This window comes from Gossypium hirsutum, chromosome A12 (genome assembly GCF_007990345.1).
Source record: "Gossypium hirsutum isolate 1008001.06 chromosome A12, Gossypium_hirsutum_v2.1, whole genome shotgun sequence".
NCBI lineage: Eukaryota > Viridiplantae > Streptophyta > Magnoliopsida > Malvales > Malvaceae > Gossypium > Gossypium hirsutum.
In genome coordinates, this window is record NC_053435.1 from 1,822,763 (window position 1) to 1,843,235 (window position 20,473).

At 32.1% G+C, this 20,473-nt stretch overlaps 1 protein-coding gene and 1 pseudogene across 1 annotated transcript; both read right to left on the reverse strand.

The window, feature by feature from the left end:
* Positions 1-9,551: 9,551 nt before the first annotated feature.
* Positions 9,552-10,997, reverse strand: LOC107929554 (NAC domain-containing protein 104). The gene is made up of 3 exons (XM_016861012.2): positions 10,467-10,997; positions 10,100-10,371; positions 9,552-10,007 (listed from the first exon to the last, which is right to left on the reverse strand). The coding sequence occupies exons 1-3, from the start codon at positions 10,630-10,632 to the stop codon at positions 9,849-9,851; spliced, it is 597 nt and encodes a 198-aa protein (XP_016716501.1). The 5' UTR covers positions 10,633-10,997; the 3' UTR covers positions 9,552-9,848.
* A 5,610-nt stretch (positions 10,998-16,607) lies between these two features.
* Positions 16,608-20,030, reverse strand: LOC107929547 (F-box/kelch-repeat protein At1g22040-like; annotated as a pseudogene).
* Between the last annotated feature and the right edge of the window lie 443 nt (positions 20,031-20,473).

The window sequence follows — 20,473 nt, forward strand, 5'->3', positions numbered from 1 at the left end:
TTTTGTGAGACAAGGTTAAAATGATTTCGGGTTCCCCTTTTCTGAATTTTAAAAATCATAAAAAATTGGAGAAAAATAATTAGGGGCTTAAATTTATATGTTTAGAATCCTAAATGAGTATATTTTCAATAGAAACAAACGATAACATCATTTGAATATTGTATGAGGAGATAATTAGTTTTTACTAAAGAAGGGTCAGAACTGTCAGACAACAGAATAGAAGTGAATTTAAAGAATAAACTGAACTTATTGGCTAAGCCAAAAATTTTGAAAATTTTATGGTAAGAAGATATGTAAGTCTAGTTTTAGGGAAAATTATCAGATCTTAATTTTGAGGTCTGTAGCTCAAGATATAAATAATTTAGTGACTATGACGCAAATGGACAGTTTTGAATATACATATAAGTGAATAGTGAAAGTATTGATAATGTTACTTGTAGCATGTTATATAAATGAAGGATGAGGAATGGAGAGGAGGAGGAGGAGGAGGAGAATATGTATGAATATTCAGCTAGTATGGTTAATTTGTATGTTTTAGGCTCAGAGACTAAATTGAATAAATATCAAAAATGTCCAATTTGAAGGAAATGAATTGACTGATTGTCTAAATTAATAAATTGAATGGAATTATCAATTTAGATCAAGATCGGATGAAAATCCGGAAAATGAAAAACTATCAAAATGCCCCTAAATATGGGTTGCAATTTTGTCAGATAAATTTGTGTATCATAATTGAGCATGAAAATATGTTAAATTGTATGTTATATTGGATTGAATGTGAAATATTAGTACATTTGTATAATATGAAACAATATGAATACGAAATGAATTATTACCATAAATGCTTGAAGTATATATATAATGATTTGTACATGTTATATGGACACATGGTATGGAAAGTATGTGCATATAGAATTTGATTTATGTTAAGTTTGATATGAATTATTATCGGAATAAATATACGTGAAATATATGGAAATTATGGTACATGGAATTCTAATATAATGAAATAAATGATTTTAAATGGTAAGAGAATGATATATTTCATGACATGCACATATATGATTATCTTTGATTTATTGATATAAAGAAATTATGTAGGTGGAGACAATTATTAAACTCAAGTGTGACATGTTGAGAAAATAAGTATATCAATGTTGATTGATGCTAAGACAAGTGCCAAGCTATTGATTGAATGATAATATATTTAACTATATGATGCATTGAATCGGTAAGTATTTAACGAAAATTTTTGCTAAATGATATGTAAATCCGAGTAATGCTCCGAAACCTTGTTCTGACGACGGATACAGGTTAGGGGTGTTAAATACAAAGCAGTTAATCCCACGTAGGGTTTGGTGACCAAATGAATCATGTTCTTAATAGAAGGATGGGTGCCTAAAGGAGCGAATAGTTAGCTTCCTTGAAGGGTTCCTTTCAGTTTCTCAGGTGACTGAGACGAGGAGTGAAGCTTCTATTGACCTCTCAATTTGCAACTAGTAGAGTGTGTTATTCAGGTGGCCTTCTATTTTACCATTTGTCTTTGTTAATGGGAGAGGTATAACAATATTCCCCTCTAACTCGAGAGAAAGGTTATAAAATGACCTCTCTTGAGACAAGTTATTCTCTCACCTTTCGTGCACATTATGTTGGATTTGGTGCCCTAAGTGTAGTATTTTTGTTTATGTACACTTATAAATTTTCAAATAGATTGGTTTAATAAAATTATCCATAAATTACATTAATACCTTTTGTATATTGTCTTTAATTGTTTTTTGCATGCAAAGCAAAATGGAAACAAATATTAGTTCATTAGTTATCTGATGTTTAATTGATACTAAACGATATTACATGGTCAGATTGTAATATGGAAAGACAGCTTGTATTAGTAGATGAACCTAAACATATCCTTAGTCTAATCGAAAATAGGTAAATCGATTGAAAGATTAATATGTCGTCTATCAAGTCCAATTGGGGAGTTGCTTTATCTTGGGCATCGGAGCAAAAACTCCTAAAAGACAGAGATGTAGATGTGACTGACTGGGCTGGCAATATATCGGACATGACCCAAGTAGAATAAATCCTGAATTCGTTTACAGATTCATTCACTTGTGATATTCATAGTGTGACATACCTTAATCCTAAGTGGATGGTGAGCTATGTATGTTTAACTCTTATACTTTAATGTAAGTAAAAGCCTAAATTCAAATAGCTAGGGAATCGAAAGTTGGTGTGTTAGGTATACGACTTCTGCAGTATGTAACACCATTTATAATAGTGGAATTCATAGGCCAAGAAATGGGTAAATGATATCCCCTCAATGGCATTACATGATAGATGAAAAGTAAACGTAGCCACAGGTCATTTGTCTTTGTGATGAATGACTTAAGTACTATCGATAGTAATTGTTTTTTCATAAAGGAAGATGTAATGGTTACCATGAAATAAAATAGGATTATATTAGGATAACATAATCTAAAAAAGATTAAGGATATCTTATCATAAGGTCATTGGACAAGAACTGATCAAGTAGCTTTCGTAATGGTATGTAATTGGAGAGAGCTCAGTCACGATACTATAATAAAATGACTTCGTGACTAAATGAGTTTATGATTAATAGGCAAAAAGTTGGAACTTAATTATAAATCATTTGAGCCCTAATTACATATGTTCAATTGGTCCCTCGACTAACTAGTTGAAACCAAAAATGAATTGCATTTAGAATCAAATGAACAAAAATGGAAAGAAACGATAAAATTAGAGAAATGAGTTACATTTGGAAATGAATGGTTTCTCACTAAGTGTCGAAATGACCTGACAATTAATTTAAGTTTGTCAAATTATTATTTAATAATTTAAGTTTGAAAATAAAATTAAATTAATTGGTCATTGTGAATCCATTGAATATGGAAATTAAATATATTTTCTCATAGATTCTTTTAAAGTAAAGTCGTCATGACTTTAACGGAATTAGCATTGGGTTGAGAAAATTATTTAATTAGAAAATTAATTTAATAAATAATATTTATTTTGTAAAATAGAAAAACATGTATTGGATTGGATTAAATTATAAAGTATTAAGTTAACAGTCTAGCAAGCACGTATAATTGAACCCAATCCATGAGACGCTTAAAACCCTTCATAATAAGTATGAGGGATAACAACCCTTGTATAATTAACTAGGGTTTACCGCCCCTCCCTCCTAGTAGAATTAGGGGACTTGTTTTTTTATTAGATAAGTATTATTTGTATTCTACTAATTCAACCAAAATTCTTCTATTTCTCCCTATAAATAGATGGCGCTGGTAGAATTATTTACATATAAGTTTTCAATATTTTTATTCTACCCGAAAATAGTTAGAATTTATTTCTAAGTATTAATTATATTTTTGGGAATAACAATTCTACCGATTTTTATTAAGAGAGACTTAGTTTCCTACTGAAAGTAAGAAAATTATTTTTGGTTCTATGTTTGATTCGTGATTGTTCATGTCACACTCAGCTTCCTTTATGTTCGAAAATTAGGAACGATTGGGGGTTAAATTGAAAGAAGTCGTAAAGTTGGCGGCCACTACTGAAAGATCAAGAAAAATTAGTGACTAACTAGACATGGTTGAGAATCGATTCTGGTATGGTTGGATTGGAACTAATTGGTTCCTTAATATGAGACAAAATGATTACCAATTGTTTGTTTCTACACGGTTGAAGAGCGTGTGTGAAAGACTATATATATAATTGGAAATGACTTCCCAGGGAGGATTCATCTTCATTACGATTCATTTTCCTCTTTTTTCCATCTTCTTCCTTTGTTGCCTCGAGGAGGAGATGGTTATGGAAAGCTCTACATGAAGCGATGATCATGAGGTTTGAGTAGAAAAAGTAGAGAACCCAGCAAGCTGGTAAGGTTCTTAGTCCTTCTGTATACGTAAAATTGATAAAATGAAGTTAAGGATTTCTAGAAACCTTTTAGGAGTTCTACATATTTTTGGAAAACTAAAATTTTAAGTTGAAAGATGCTGAGTTTCATTTATGACCTTGGTTGAAATGCTTAGCTGCCAAGAGAATGGAGGCTCTAGTGTACAGAGAAGCTAAGCTGATAAGGTGAAGAAATGTCAAGTGAGTTTCTATACTCCATTTCTAAGATGATGTATATTTGGCATGAGAATGCTTGTTGACATAAGGTTAAGTAGGTTTACAAGTATTCACCAGTGTGTTGTTATGAAAGTAATGGTTATAACTCTATGCCCGAAAGTAGTGTACTCCATGAAAAAATGTTTATGAATTGCATGAAATGCATGTATATATATTGTGGAATACGGAGGAAAAGTATTGACAAGATAGATATCGCTATACAATATTATTGTATGTAAATTGTGATATGCGAAGCTTCGGGTCTTGCGATGGGGACATTGTGATATTCAAGCATCAAGGTTAGGAATGGGCGAAGGAATAGGGAAAGATGGAATTCTGTTAAGATACCGCAATACAATATTACTGAGTGCAAACTATGATGTACGAAGCTCTAGACCTTATGGGGGACACATCGGGGTTCAAGCATCAAGGTAGATATGAGATGAATTGATGCCGATAATTATTAGGTTCCATAGAGCAACATCGCGACGACAGTCAGAAGGCTCTTTAGGGTGACACTGCAACAACGGTAAGGTCTTTTGAGGCGACACCACAAAGAGGTTTATGGTGTAAGACCATGGCTCGACTATGACAACTAATAGAGTCCGTCGGGACATTAAACATAGGATCATGTCGCATACGACCATAGCTTTGTTGTGGCAACATAAGAGAGTCTTTCAGGACAATAAACACGAGTGGACAACATGAGAGAATGGTCTGTTAAGAGAGAGAGGAAATTGCACAAACTATGTGGAGTGATTATATGGCTAGAAACATTATGTAGGTTTAAGGCTTAGGGTTAACGTTTCTATGCTATATATGTTTTAGTATTAAAATTGTTATTTTTTTAATGTTGATTGGATATTGATATTGAAGTTAGCTTGTTGGATATTGAAATTGTTGCCAATGTAAATTATTAATGTAGAATGGGTAAGGACAACAAAGAAAGGACAATAAAGTAATTCAAGTGGACAAAAGCGATAGAACATCTTTTTCTCGAATTTTTTGCAAAGGAGGCCCAGAAAGGAAATGAGTATTTTAATACTTTCAAAGCAGTTTCTGTTAATCGAGTTGTTGTAGCTATTTGTGAAAGATTCCAACTTCAAATTGTCATTGATCAACAAATTAAATTTGTGGGTGAACTACTTGGTAAGATTGCTAATGCATTGGAACAATTTGCTGAGGATAAGACACCGCATCTTTACGGAGAAGTGATGTCGATGGAGGTGGAAGGATTTGATGGTGACTTCCTTTACAATGTGTTTGATTATCTTGTGGGTCATGAATCCGATGCCAAAGCTTTCTTAGCTAAAAGTACGAAGTATAGAAAAATTTGGCTTCAAAAATTTTCTCAATGTTAAAGATGTTGATGATTTAATGTGGTGTAATACTAATTATGTGGTGTAATACTAGTAATGCACTTGGACATTATTGTAGTCATTTTGTGGTATACTAATAATTATGCACTTGGATAATATTATTAATTGGTAGTACTAATTGTTGTTTGGAAGCTACTTTATTATTATTCAATCTTTGTTTTTTTTTTCTTTTATAACACAATTAGGATTCACATTTATTCGCTTTAGTTGTTTTCAATTTAAGTATCTTAATATTCTAGCTTAATAATTGAGTACTATTTTATATTTAATTCAATGTATTTATTTATAAATAAATCATTGCAATATATGCAAAAAAATGTAAAATAAAAATTTAATAGATATAAAATAAACTCAATTACACGATGAAAAGAGAGTAAATTCTCAAATGTATGTTTGTTAGGAAATCTACCAAACAATAGAAAATATTTTACACAGATTCATCCAAATACTAAAAAATATTAATTTTTTCAAAAAAATGAGTCATTTTTCAGAAATCATTTTTTGGGAACCACTTTCAGTCAAACAAGCGGTCCGTAAATTGAAAAATTATTTAGAGTGATCAAAATAAAACAAACCCTATTTTACAGTAACCTTAAATACAATTTACCCAAAATTTAAATACTAAACTAAATGGCCCCAAACATTAGAAATATAATATCAAATAAAGTGGAATAAGAAAAAATATAAGGCCCAAACCAGTTTAAAATTCAATAGCTCCAAGACAAAATTTCAATTGCAGCCCAAAATTTAGAAAGAAATCAAATTCCCAAATTAAGTTTGAACAAATCGACCTAAATTAACATTTAATCCGAAATTAATTTGATTTTGAACTTGAAAAATTTTAAGCAGTAAAGTAAAATATTTTTTTGAGTCAAATGACGTTTTTAACCTTCATTTATAATCTAATGCTGTTTATGTAATATTTATATTGAGTATACAATTATTTATCTACTGAAATTTATTTCATTTATACAGCATTATATATTTGACTTTGTAATGGTTATATTTTTAATATTTAAAATATAGTTTATATATTTAAATTAAATTTTACAAACAATTAATATTAATTGCTTAAAAATATTTAAAATTTATATTTTAGATATCAAAATATTCTTAATGAGTTACAATAAATTATTTTCATATATTTTTATTGAATATCATAATATTAGCGAATTTGAACATCATTTAACTATTTTTTTTTAACTTTACGATATCATGTTTAAATTATAAATAGAGGTCTCTCTCCCTTATTGTAATTCATTCATTGAGTAATAGGATTCTTGAGAGCATTCATTCAAACATTCTCTCTTGTGTTCTTGCTTTTCTATGGTTTTGTTCATCTTTTGAGTTTTTTCAACTTTTATGTTGCTTCCACTTTGCTTTTCGTTGGTGCCTTGGAGGAATTCCATTTGAATCCTCAATTGTTGGAAGTTAGGTTCACCTAGGCATTTTTATAGTGAAGAATTTGCTTAAGGCCACATGAATTGCGAGACTAAAGTTCTAGCCCCGTGACAGTCGGTATCCGAGTTAAGGTTTCGAAGGCACTGTTGAAAGATGTCTAAAGAAATTGTTGATCAGAGTGAGTCAAATGAGACTTATGGGAGGGCCAGAAAAGCTAGTCGATTGAGGGACATACTGTCGGCTTTGGAAGGACAGGTAGTCATTTTCGAAGAGTCTATAGGGGACGTTAAGGAGAGGCTCGAGGAAGTTGAGGAGGGACTCACAGATAGGTTGCAATCAATGAAGGAGCAACTCAGGGACTATGTATGAGAGTCTCTCGGTTCCGTTGAGAACAAGCTGACAAGAAGGGATAATGCCATCGAGGCTATGATGACGACCTTGAAAGAGAAGATTGCAAAGTTCAAGGGTGAACTCACAATCTACAAAGTTGCTTTGGACAATTAAGGGTTTGTTGCGACACTCAAGCCCAATGTGGATGCTCCCAAACCCAAAGAATTTCAAGGGGACAAGGTCTGCGAGAGATGTGGACAATTTCCTATGGAGAATGGAGCAATACTTCTATGACAAAGGTATTATGGACTATACCACTAAGGTAAATACCGATGCTATATATTTTACTGATGTTTCTTTGTTGTGGTGGCATTGTAAGTCCACAAATATGAGACGTGGTGGGACCAAAATTGAGACTTGGGAGGAGTTTTAAAAGGAGTTCAAAGCACAGTTTTACCCAGAGTATATCGAGGATGAAGCTCGAACAAAGTTGTGTTGGCTTACGCAATAAGGCACAATTAGAGAGTATGTGTGGAGGCTCAGTGAACTCATGCTTCAAATCTCGGATATGGGAGAGAAAGAGGCATTCTTTTCCTTTATGGATGGATTGAAGCCATGGGCGAAGCAAGAGTTTCAACGCCGAGGAGTCCAAGAGCTTACCAAAGCTAAAACTGTAGCAAAATCATTTGTCAAGCTTGGTCCGAAGAAAGACAAGCCTAAGTCTTCCAAGCCCAAATTCAAACCAAGGGGCAATGGCGGAGGAGACAAAGACAAGCCCTAAATCTTAGACTAAACTTTTCAAAAATATTTTTTTACAACACTTTTCTAAAACGATGTTCAAAAGCAATACTAAACCAACCCTAATTGGCACATTGTCAAAAGTGGCTAAGGCTTGAGCTTGTGAAATGAAAGTAAAACATTAAACAATACTTTTGTACCACAAAATTATTCTAATTCCTACAAGACAGTGCGTTAAAGGGACTTGCGTCACATCCTGTTTCTAGAAAGTATTCATAGGGTTCTACCAGCAAATTCATAAAAAGTGACCTCTAACTTCTTTACTTGCATAGACGAGCTCATCAGAAGTGTTCAGAATCTTGTTTTGCACTTCACTTGTAGATTTTAAGCTATTAATCTCGATAAGGGTTATAAGCCCAACCTATTTGTTGTAAAATTAAGTTTATCAATCAAGTATATAGGACTTTATTAGAATAGTTTTTGTCTTGATGTTCTAAAATTTTTTAATGCATTAGAATAGTCGACCTTATTGATGTATTCACTAATGATAAATCTTGTTAAAGTACCTTTCAATTTTTATGCACATGATTTTTTAATAAAAAATATATTTAATCGATATCAATTATAACAAATAAGGATTTAGACAATATTATTTTTGTTAATTGGTAATAGTCACATACTTTTTTATAAGATTATTTTACATTTTAACGGTTCAACCTTTAAATTTATCAATATAATTATATTTATCATATATGTAAAATTTTGAATCAATATAATACCTCTATAATATCAATCTAAAATATTGTTTATATTAATATATGTGTATATATATATATTTGACCAACAAGTGATTGGAAGAAGTGGAAGTAGATTACTTCTCCAAGTACTTAAACCAAGTTAGAACCCTAAAGTTGGCATTAGGTTTAAATTTGTAAAAATGTATTCGTGGAGTTTTTAAACTTTATAAGTAAAATTAAGGGATTGATGTGAAATGTTATTTTAAAAAAATAGAGACCCATGATTTTTTTAAATTAATTAAAAAAATACAACCAAATACTAACATTTTTAATTAAATCTCTATGGACGTATGTATGAAAAAGCACGTGTAGGAAAAATTGGAAAGCGTGCGACTGCTTGCATCATATGTGACTGAATGCTTGTCTAAGTAGGCACCCAGGAAAAATTTTGTTCCTTAGCATTGCGACACAAGACAACTACCAAACACCCATCAAAGTGGAAAATGCTATTAAAAGGCTACAATGGCCAAAGGGCAGAGGGCAGGGGCGAGGGGATGCGAAATATATAATCCTCTATTGCTCCATGCCCTACCAAGCTTCACAGTGCTGTTTGGGCTCCACTTTCATCCTTGCACGTGATTATCTCACCAAAAGTTTGGCACAAACATTACTCCAAAAACATAGTTTATTACGAAGTGTGGATGTATCCTAATTTATAGTGCACGTACAATTATTTTCATAAAATTATACATTTACCTACCAATTTATCTCCACTGTCACGTAAAGTGTTTCAATTCATGAATCTAATATTTTCCAACATAATTGGTGTCTGTCGTCCTTGCAGAATGTTTTTGCATATTTCGGAAACATTAATTATACAAGCAGGGAAATTTCGGTAGTAAAACAGTGAAAGTGAATTCCAGAAATATACAATGCCATATATAATATATCAAGTAGTACTATATGGTCTATATAGACCAGTCCGTAGCATTAATATACTTAGCTACAGTAATACCATTTCCCAAGAAACACAATATTGTCAACATTCTACATTTGGATAAAGCTTTTTTGATGGGAATGGAATTAACCCTAGCTAGCTAAGATCTTCCCAAATATTTGCTCCACCAATTAGCTAGTTGAATGGCAAGCTTATTTCATCCATATCATCCAAAGATAGAAACATTTCATCCAAGCATGACAGTTGTGTTCCATCATCATCATCATCACCATCATCTTCGTCTTCACTACAATTTCTTTCATAAACTCGACATACAACCCACTTGCTATAGTCCTAACATATCAGAAAAATCAACAGAACAAGTCAATAAATAAAAGACAAATAGACCGAGTTGGACGTATTTTATATGTAAAATGTATACTTACTACTTTGGAATGTCCTCGGCGTTTGGATGATTTGGTGGAGCTAGAATCAGACTTGGAAAGACGATACTCCTGCATTATCCAATTGGTTTTGATGGCAGCCCGGCCTTCTCCAATGTAGAAAACCAAATACTTTTTCATGCCAACTTTCTTGCTTCTGCTATTAATAACATCTTCTTCTATTCCCATTGGCTTCCAGTACCCATTGCCGGTAATCCTGTTTTGCGTCCCCCTACTGTAAAAGTACCATTGGTTCCCCTCACCCAAAGCTTTGCCTATCAAAAACATATTAACTTTAACAAAAAAAAAAAAAAAATACTACTACTAGTACGTAATGATCAGTTGATGTAAATACATAGTAGATAGATACCATCAAGTTCCCAAGGATCATGGGGATACAGTTCAAGATCAGGGATGACATCAGGGTGGCAAGGCAACAGGGCAGCCTTGCGTTGAAGGAAATGAACCACAAGCTCTTCATCAGTTGGATAAAACCTGAACCCTGGAGGAAGATTAACACTGCTATTCTCTCCCATCTCTCTCCACTGCAATAAAAGAAACAAGAAGAAGAATAGTGAAGAAGAAGGATTTGTAGTGGGTGATATTTATAGTGTGAGTGGGAGAGGAATTTATTTATTCTGCTTTTTTTTTTTAAAATGACGTGAAAAAAGGAGGTGGGGTTTGATAGAAAAGGACGAATGGGGAAAGGGAAGTTGATGATAATATTTGGTTTGGGTGCTCTCAACTCAAAGCTCCAAAACACTCCACTAGGCGGGCAGGCGGCGGTTAACGGGACGCATGGCTTCGCCTACTTCCAAGTAACGCTATCTGTTACTAATATTAGTTAATAAGATATGGAGGTGAAAGAGAAAGAGATTTTTGTCATATGTATTGTTGGTTCATTTTCTAATTTATTAGATGAATGAATGAATATATATGATGGATGTAGGTGGGCCATCCTCATACATCATGCTTATATCATGCATCTGCTGTCATACACGTGGCACTAATCAATTTGGGGTTTGGTCCTCATCCATATATATTACAACTTTAATGTAGGGCTCATATATTTTCAATATTTTAAACCAAAAATTGCCTCTTCTTCTTTTCTTAATTTGGAATATAGGTTGATTTTTCATTTTCATTTTTAATTTTTTTTAACATAACATAAAGATTTTATTTATAAATTAGTTTTAAAAATTAAAAATATTATAAAAAGGGGATGGATATGTATGAAGTAATATTATAAAAATTTTAACATCAAGGAATTGCCAAGAAAATTTAGAGAGGGGTTGGCATAGTCTCGGCCTCTCCTAAGATGTAAAATATTATTTAATTCTTTAAACTTTTTTAAAATTTTAAAATAATAAAAGTAAAATTATACTTTAGCTTCCCTTAAAATTATAAAAAAATTAATTTAATTTTTTAAAAATTATAAAGATATAAACTATAATAAAATTAAAATTTCATCCGCTCCTACAAGATTATTCTGGCTTCGTCCACTAAATTACACATTGGGCATACTTTTTTTTTCTTTCTCACATGCAGCAACCAATATGTTATTATTTTATTCAAAAACTGAGATATAAAAAAGCATAAGTTAGTGTTAAAACTTAAAAGGCAAATCAACCAAAACAACTAATTCCTTAAGAAGGGAGTTCAAGTTCAACTGAAGTTCAATGGGGTCACAAAAAAAGGTAAAGAGGGAGACAGTCCCTAATGTTTTATATAAAATAATAATTAATCAATTATTCTTAACTATTATATCTACAAACATAAGTAGGAGAAATAGAAGTAGTTTTGGAAAAGGTGACATGATTAAAGGATGAAGTGAGCAACAATCACATCATGTTACATCTCGTGATTAATAAAAAAATATTTTTAATTTATTCCTCAATAAATTATTTGGGTTTTTTATTTTATTCTCAAATTCATATTTGAATAAATTTTAAAAATTAAAAGAAAAATAAAAAAAAAAGTTTAGGCGATGTACAATATTTTATATATGCAAAACTTCATAAGATATTTTTTTTCCCTCTTTGGTAGTATATAAGAGTGGGCAGAGCATCCAAATCGTGGAATAGGGTAAGGGTAGGAATTGAACTAGATTTTGATCATTGGGATAGAAGGTAGGAGGTAGAGTTACTAGGGGTTCAATGTTTTTGTATTTATTTTGTTCATATTTTAATTTTGTGAAAAAAAAATTCCTAAAAACGAAAACACATGCCCCATTTATTATTTTTTACATTTTTCATGTTCTTTTTATAATTTATGTTCAGAACTTATAATTCCTCTTCTCTGTAATATCTTTCTACGATTTAAGTTTGTATTCTTTTTTAAGAGTCCAATATAAATTACCATTGCATCAAACATCTGTTGTTATTTTTTTAAAATGTCTCAAGATATGTATGTCATCGTATTAACCGTAGTTATAAAATTTTTACTCTATTTATATAGGAATCATTTTAGCATGTTAAAAATGATGGAGTTTTAATTAAGGTGAAGTAGAAAGGAGAAAGACGCATATCACATGCATAGTATAAGCTTTGGTCCTTAAGAGCCCCTTTATAAAGAAAGCTACGGGTGGGGTTGCCGAAATCAAATCAATATTAAGTAAGCAGTAGTTATCCAAACCAATATCCAAGGGCGTTCACATCTGTTTGGCAGCGCGGCACTTGCAACGCGCACCCTTTTTTTTTTTACGCGCCGTGTGCCAATTGCCGAACTTCAATCATATAATCACCAAAAGTTATATATATTACATGTGCTTATTTGCATTTTTAATCATTTCTGCTCTTTTTGGCACAATATTTAAAATTATTTATAGTCACTTCTCAATCTATAAATATGAAGTTAATATATTTCAACGTATTTGAATTCACATCCTCTTACATTTACAATAATATTTATGTTAATCGATTTTAAGTGTAAATTAATTTTTATGATTTTCAATTTCCATTAAATTTGTTATTGCATAACATTTTCAAGGACAAGTGATCTAATCATATACTGACACATGTTGATTTATTGTTTTTAACGTAAAAAAAATAAAAATTAAAAACATTAAAGAATTGCATATTTATTAAACAAATATTTTGTATTGTTTGAGTTCCAAAAAAAAAATAATTTATTTTTAGTTTCTTAACCAATCTAAAACTTGAGATTTGTAGGTTATTTTATGGAAAGTGGTAATAGCCATTTTGTTTTTGCTTTTGGGAAGGATTTGGGTGTTTGTTTAGGGTTTAGTATTTATAAACACAAGAGGAGAAAGAATATAGCTATATGGGTTTTTAGATCAAAGGAATTATGTGTTTTGAATTTAAGGGTTCAGAACAAAGACATTAATAGGTTTCCAAGAATTTGTTCTGAAAAAAAAAGGTGTTTGAAGTGTTTCATACTAAAATATCTTTGGATTTTCCAATTTTATCTTAATTTCTTTCTTGCAAACCTTGAAGAAACTATTGGAGAAGATCACAATCGAGGTGTTCTCAAATTTAAGATGAGCGATATTTGATTCGACTCGAAAAAATGAATAACAATTTCGAATTTCAAGGTTAACTGAATTAAGTTATTTAGTTTTGTCGAGTCAACTCGAATAAATAATTTTTTTTTTGAGTTTGAATTGAGTTGAGTTTTACAATTTAAATAACTTAAATGGTTCCTTTTGATTTAAAAAAGAAAGAGCAAATTGGTGTAAATACCCCTTTGGTTCCTCTCAAACTCAAATATCTCGAAAAGAACCACCAATCTTTATTACCACCCATTGAGAAACAGTCGTATAAGGTGGTTCTTATGGTGCGGGAGTAGCATAGTCTAGAACGATAGAGACAGGGGAGTAGGGGATGGGCAGTAATAAAGATTGGTGGTTCTTATGTTGCAAATAAACCAAAAAAAACTATTTTAGACTAATTATAGAGAAGTCTCTAACTTTAGTCAAAAGTAAATAAAAATGATGTGTGTCAATTATTGAATGGGCTATTGTGTCACGTCAAACAATCTGTTAATGGATTAACGAAATTTTTAACAACAATGACAAATTCGAACAGTTATCTTAACTAAAATGATTAAATTGACAAAACAAATTATGTGATATAAGTTGTAAAAGAAAAAGGCTTGAAATGAATAAATGTTAGGTGGTGGATAGAGTGACCATTTCATTACCTAAACTATAAGGGTGAATAGTAAGATTTGGGTATTCATCTCTTTCAGGGGCAATGAAATTTAACTAACTTAGCTCCAATAATACAGGTTAAGATGAAATTATTCCAACACACAAATTCAAATTTTAGAAAGGAAAATTTTCATTATCTATCATATATATATATATATGCGTGTAAAAATACGTATTTCTGAAATGGAAATGACGTAAATACAAAATAATTAAAAATAAAAATATAGAGCGTTTGATTGAATTAAATAATAAATAAATAATTTAGTCATAAGTCCTATTTTATTATCCTTATTTGATTTGATTTTTTTTTCGAAGAGTCGAGTGAAATTGTTTATGTTAAATTAAAAAATTTGAATAAATTAAATTAAAATCTTGTTGACAATACAACTAATTTCAAGATAAATTGAAAACTCTTGACTTGATAATTTTTCTTGTATAAAGGCTCAAATTTATCATTTTAGAAGAAAAAAAATAAATTGAACATTTTTATATAATTTTTAGATTTTTCTTTAATTTGAATTTTTTTAAAATTATTTTGAAATTTTTGTAATTCCTCATTTTCAAAACTTTTTGTTCATTTTCGAATTTAACTTGGACTAAAAAAATATTTATATTAATTTGTTATCTAAGTAGTAAAAATTAAAATTCAACTCAAAAAACTGAATTACTAATTCGAAAAATCAAAAAACTCAATTCGATGAACTCGAATTTTATTTTATTTTTTAGTTGAATAAATTTTTTATTTTAACCCTCAAAATTAAAATGTGATCTTCTATATAAATATCCAAACTTCATTCCTAAAGTGAAATATATATATATATATATATCAAAATCTCTAATCAATATAACAATTTAGAAAGGCATAAGAGTGGATAATTCATTAAGAATGTTTTATAAATTACTTGTAATTAAAACACAATAATATATACAAGGATAGATTCATCAATTGTATTAAAAAAAATAATGTGAATATCTTGACTTACTTTTTAGTATTAAAATGTATTAAAAAAGCAAGTGTATAGAGTGGTAGAAAAATATGGAAGTTGCTTGTAATTGTAGCCAGATGCAATAACCTCGAAATTCATGAACTTTCCAAAGTTGGTACTAAGATAATATATATATATATAACCTGGAAAACTTTCATCGCATGTTCCTGGGAACCATTATGAACATACTTATATATATGATCCTGGGAAGCGTTGAAAGATATGTATTTTTTTGAGTCTCCCTTTGTCTGAAAGAAACATTTCCACATTTCTAAATGTGGTGTGGTGAAGTGAAGTTCACTTCACCAAACATTGGAAACTGGAAAGTGGAAACCATATCATATATTACAAAACAACCACAAAGCACCAACTTTTAAAAAACAAAAACAAAAAAACAAGCCTACTACCGACGCCTAGGGAGCCTGCCTGAGTTTTAGCCATTCAATAAGTAATATTATCTATGGTGTACATATGGACTGCCTACCCCCCATTATTCCTCGCCTGTGCTGCTTCTGGTAATCATTAAAACTGAAGTTCAAGTCTAGGAGTTTTTGGTCTCTTGTCTCACATTCTACTTCTAGGCCTTGTCCATGCTTTAAGCTTAACTTACAAGTTCCAATGGGATTTTGGCTTTAACAAGCGCTTCCAATGACACCCCTTGGTCTTATATATAATTCCAAAACCGCCAATGCCTAAACATCAATGATGACCATGTAGAGCTAGAAACATCCAACCTATCCAACAACATATCAAGGGAAGGGTTTAGTGACATCAATGCCAAGAGGAACAACTCGATCACTCTTGATTCAAGCAAGGAGATGTTGAGTGTTTCAATGTTCTCTCATGGATGTTTTGAGACCCCGTTGCTCTTTGAAATCAGTTCACATTGATCCCACATTGCTGTTAGTTGAGTTCAAGTTAAGCTGGTTTCTGTAATTATAAAAGTTTCCTAACTGGCCTGCGTTATGTGCATGGCTGGAGATTTGCAGTTGTTATCACTTCTGCACGTATTAATATGATTTTCCAAGTGATCATTGGTGCTGTTCATATCATAAGTAGAAATAGAGATGGAGATGAGATTCTGGGAGACTGGGAAACTGAATATAAAGCTTGGAAATTCCAAGTACTTTAAGCTCTTCTTCAAGTAGCAATTAAGCAGGTGTCTAATGGTTCTCGTCGAGGAATGAAAGAATGGGATGGCAGGTGCCAAAAGTAAGATAACGTCTATGATTGTCCCCAATGGGATTCTAGACAAGCTTTTTGTACCAACTTGGTCTTCTTAAGGGGACACAACAAACTTGGGGACCTACGATACAAAATTCTAAACGGTGTTCCACAAGGATTGCTATAATGGTTTTACAATTCACATATTGAATTAGCTATTTCCCAAGGAGAGGTGCTCTTTGAAGCGTTTAGAAAGGGAATACAAAATATCTTGGAAGGTATATACATACAAGTTTATATTTTCTTTACTGACAGCCTATACATACGAGTTTATATACACTATCAGTCAACTAATTGATGTCACTTCATTGAAAGTTTCTATGACATATGTACACGGATAGCCTTATTTCAAAGGAGGTGACATCATCTAATTATTGATCATATTTAGATCCTATTCATATTTGAACATATTTTTAATGGACCACTATCAAGATAAATTGGTTAGTGGACATCAATAATACATAGTAGCATCATTCTCACATCACAACAATGACTAAAGAAGATACTGTGCTGTCAATAAAGATTAAAAAAATAAACAATTCATGAAATCTAGTAAGAAAACAAGAACAAAGATAATTCCGAGCTTGCAGAATCAATCTTCCTGGTAAAATAGATAGGGGAAATAGAAACAGAACAGAATATTGTATGAACCACTGTTTTGGAAAGTTGATGGCAACTGAGATCCCAAAGAACCCTGATGGTGGCACTAGATACTAAGGGTCTGGCAACTTACTAGTTCAAAACATCGAGCTGTCCTTGTGGCAACAACCCTCCAAATATCCGTGTCTAATCCTGTTGCAGACTCTGCAGACTCAGAATGCATACAGGAAGAGTTATCGGAAGAAGCTGGTGATAGGGAGGTACAATGGTTTCGGACATCAGTCTGCAGGACCAATATATTGTTGTTGGCATCTTTAGTAATCACATGAAGCTTTCCTAGTAAACCAGCAAGTACATATGGAGATTCTGAATCCGTAAAGTTAGGAATGGGGACCTCTCCAACTACAAATTTCCAAGCATCATCTTGGTAATCATATACCTTGACCCTAGCACTTTCAAGAGAACTAGATGGATCAAGCGCATACAACTCGCCATCCACAGTGACACTTAATTTCATTCCTGCCTGTCTTGCAGGCCAACCCTCACCCATACCCACTGGCATTTCGACCCATGAATTTACCTCTGGATCATATACCTCCCCTCCAACATCAACAAAAAACGGCCAGCAATATAAACTTTGTGGCACAAACAACCTGCCCCTATATGATGTCAGTCCTGTGGCAATGGGTTTGAGTAGATCAGCCAAAAAGGCAGTGGGTAGAACCTGAGCTTTTGAAAATGGCATGCTTGGTATTTGAGACCATATACCTGTATGAGAATCAAATACTTCAGCAGACTGAAGTGGGGTTAATCCACCAGGACCCCTGGTAACCCCTCCGACAACATAGAGCTTATTATTTAGATGCCAGTCTTACAGTAGGCCCTAGCAGTTAACATTGGACATACTTCACTCCAGGAATTTAGAACTGGATTATACTGCCAAACACATCTAAGGGCTGAAGCTCTAGAGAATCCTCCTAACACATAGAGGCATCCGTTAACAGCACCAATTGCACACCCACATAATGGACTGTCCAATGCATCCTTCCTGACAAGCCATCCCCTTATGACATCAGCAATTTTTATGCTTGAGCCCACCACATTCCACATTCGAAGGCCATTTAAACCTTTCCTGGATTCATCTTCAGAAGTAACGTTGGGCATTGGAGGCAATCTAAGCCATCTTCTTGACAAAGGGTCCAAGGCATACCACAAAGGCTTGTCGCCTTCTTTCTTAGTCAATATATAGAGCCATTCCTCTGTTGTTCCAAGCTCTTTCCTAATATTGAAAAGCTCAGAACTCATGATGGAAGCTTTCCAGGATCGAGACACTAACCTCGCATTCAAGTAATTAATCCTTGGAACTCGAGCTAGAATCTGATAGGATACCTCATCAGGAAGGCAGGGAATCAATCTTGGGTTCTCATCACAAAGACATGTTGACAACTTCTGCCTCTTGCATGTTTCATTTTGTGAAACCTCTAAGGGCTCACTCGTTCCCGCCCTGGAATAATTTGAACTTAAGAATGCCCCCATCAATATCTTACTGATAGAAATATATTAATATATCAACCCCAGAAAGAACCGACTTTTGATGGCTAGAGATTTTAATCAACACCGAATTATCCAACTTTCTACATGAACCTGCTCAAAACCATCGGGATTCTATCAGGTATCTGAGGTCAGAACAGCAGAGTAAGACGGAAGACGTCAGAGTTGAATCAAAAGGCCAACAGCATGGATGAAAGGCAATTAACTTAGTTTCAGTATAACCATCTGATTGAAGGGAGACAGTCAACAATATTCAGATAAATAAGCATTTAACAATCATCTATAGATTAGAAAGCTCTAAAGAAGGGGGAGAAATAATCCCCTTTGCAAATTGTATAATGAGAAAAGGAACTGGAATACCTTATGAGAATGATAAGAAAAGAAACAAGCAAAAGGAACTTCCCCCCCCCCCTACTATAAAGCTGATATCCCAGGGTAAATTAGATATAATTCTTAAATTCATATAAAGCCAGCAAGAACTTCCGAGCTCAGTATATAACAATAAAGATGGTCACATTTATCTCTCCCCAACACATCTCTGCAGCCATCAACTCTTCTATGGCGGGTGTCAACACTCTCTTCAGAAAGCAAAGATTGAAAGTGCAACAATAGTGAACCAGAAAAGAAGAGGCTAATGATACCCTCTTTAAAAACTTCCAATATAAGGTCAACCGGGAGAAACAAAGAACACTATAATAACTTGGTGTTCTAAGACATCGTCAAAAATGGTAATTCTTTCTTATTTTTCCCAAATAAACCCAATTAGATATTTAGAACCAATTCACTCAAACTCAGGTGAGAGTGTCAGAACAGTACAGAAACCATTAAAAATTTATCTCATCACTTATCCATTTTTTATTTTCTTCTAAACAAACAAAAAAGTCAAATAAAAGCTCCTTCCTTTAAGCACACTTCACCCAGCAAAAACAAGCTAACCCCCCCCCCCAAATTCTCAATTACTACAACTCAATAAGGGCTCTTCACATAAATCCATAATTAATTAAAAAGAAAAAGAAAAGAAAACTGCAGTAATCTAAAAGAAGAGGGGAAAAAACAGCTAAATTAAATACAACATTTGCCTACAATCAATTGAAATTAACACTGTTAAAACAAACTGAAGAATAAATGAAAGAAAAGAGAGCCTTTATTGTGAACTGTGAGTCTGTTTTATTCCAAGGGACAGATTTTTGACTGAAAGTTCATAAAAGTTGAAGCCCACAATAAAAATAAGCTAAAAGAACAAACTTTTAAAGGAATTGAAACAGAAAAAATAAAGTGAAAAGAGAAAAGAAAAACCTTAGTTTTTGCAGAAAGAGGAAGAGACAGAGAAGACGATTCGTATGAGGTATTCAGGCTATCCATTCGTAGTTCACTTTTTGTGCAGAGTCTGAGCTTCCGCTGTTATGGGTGAACAACTTATATATAATACATTCAAATCACACAATTTATATGTTACATACTTGAATAAAAATAAGAATATTTATCAATATAATTATATTGATTATGTATATAAATTTTTAATTCATTTTATATATATTATAAATATTAATATTTATTAAATTATTAAAATATTTAAAAATTATTATAAATTGAAGTTTTTGTCATAGTATATTTGAATTTTTATTTTATTTTTATATTATTTGTAACTTCGTATTGCTACTCACGTCAGCTTCCACACGTCAGCATGACCTAATAGATATTTATAATTTATAACAACACTATTTGATATATTATAAGCAGAATTGTAAGGTAATATATGAATATAAAATATAATAAAAAAATTAATTAAGCTTTAATTTAGTTACCGCCGTCGTTGTTGCAATGTTTAAGGTAACATAAGTGGCA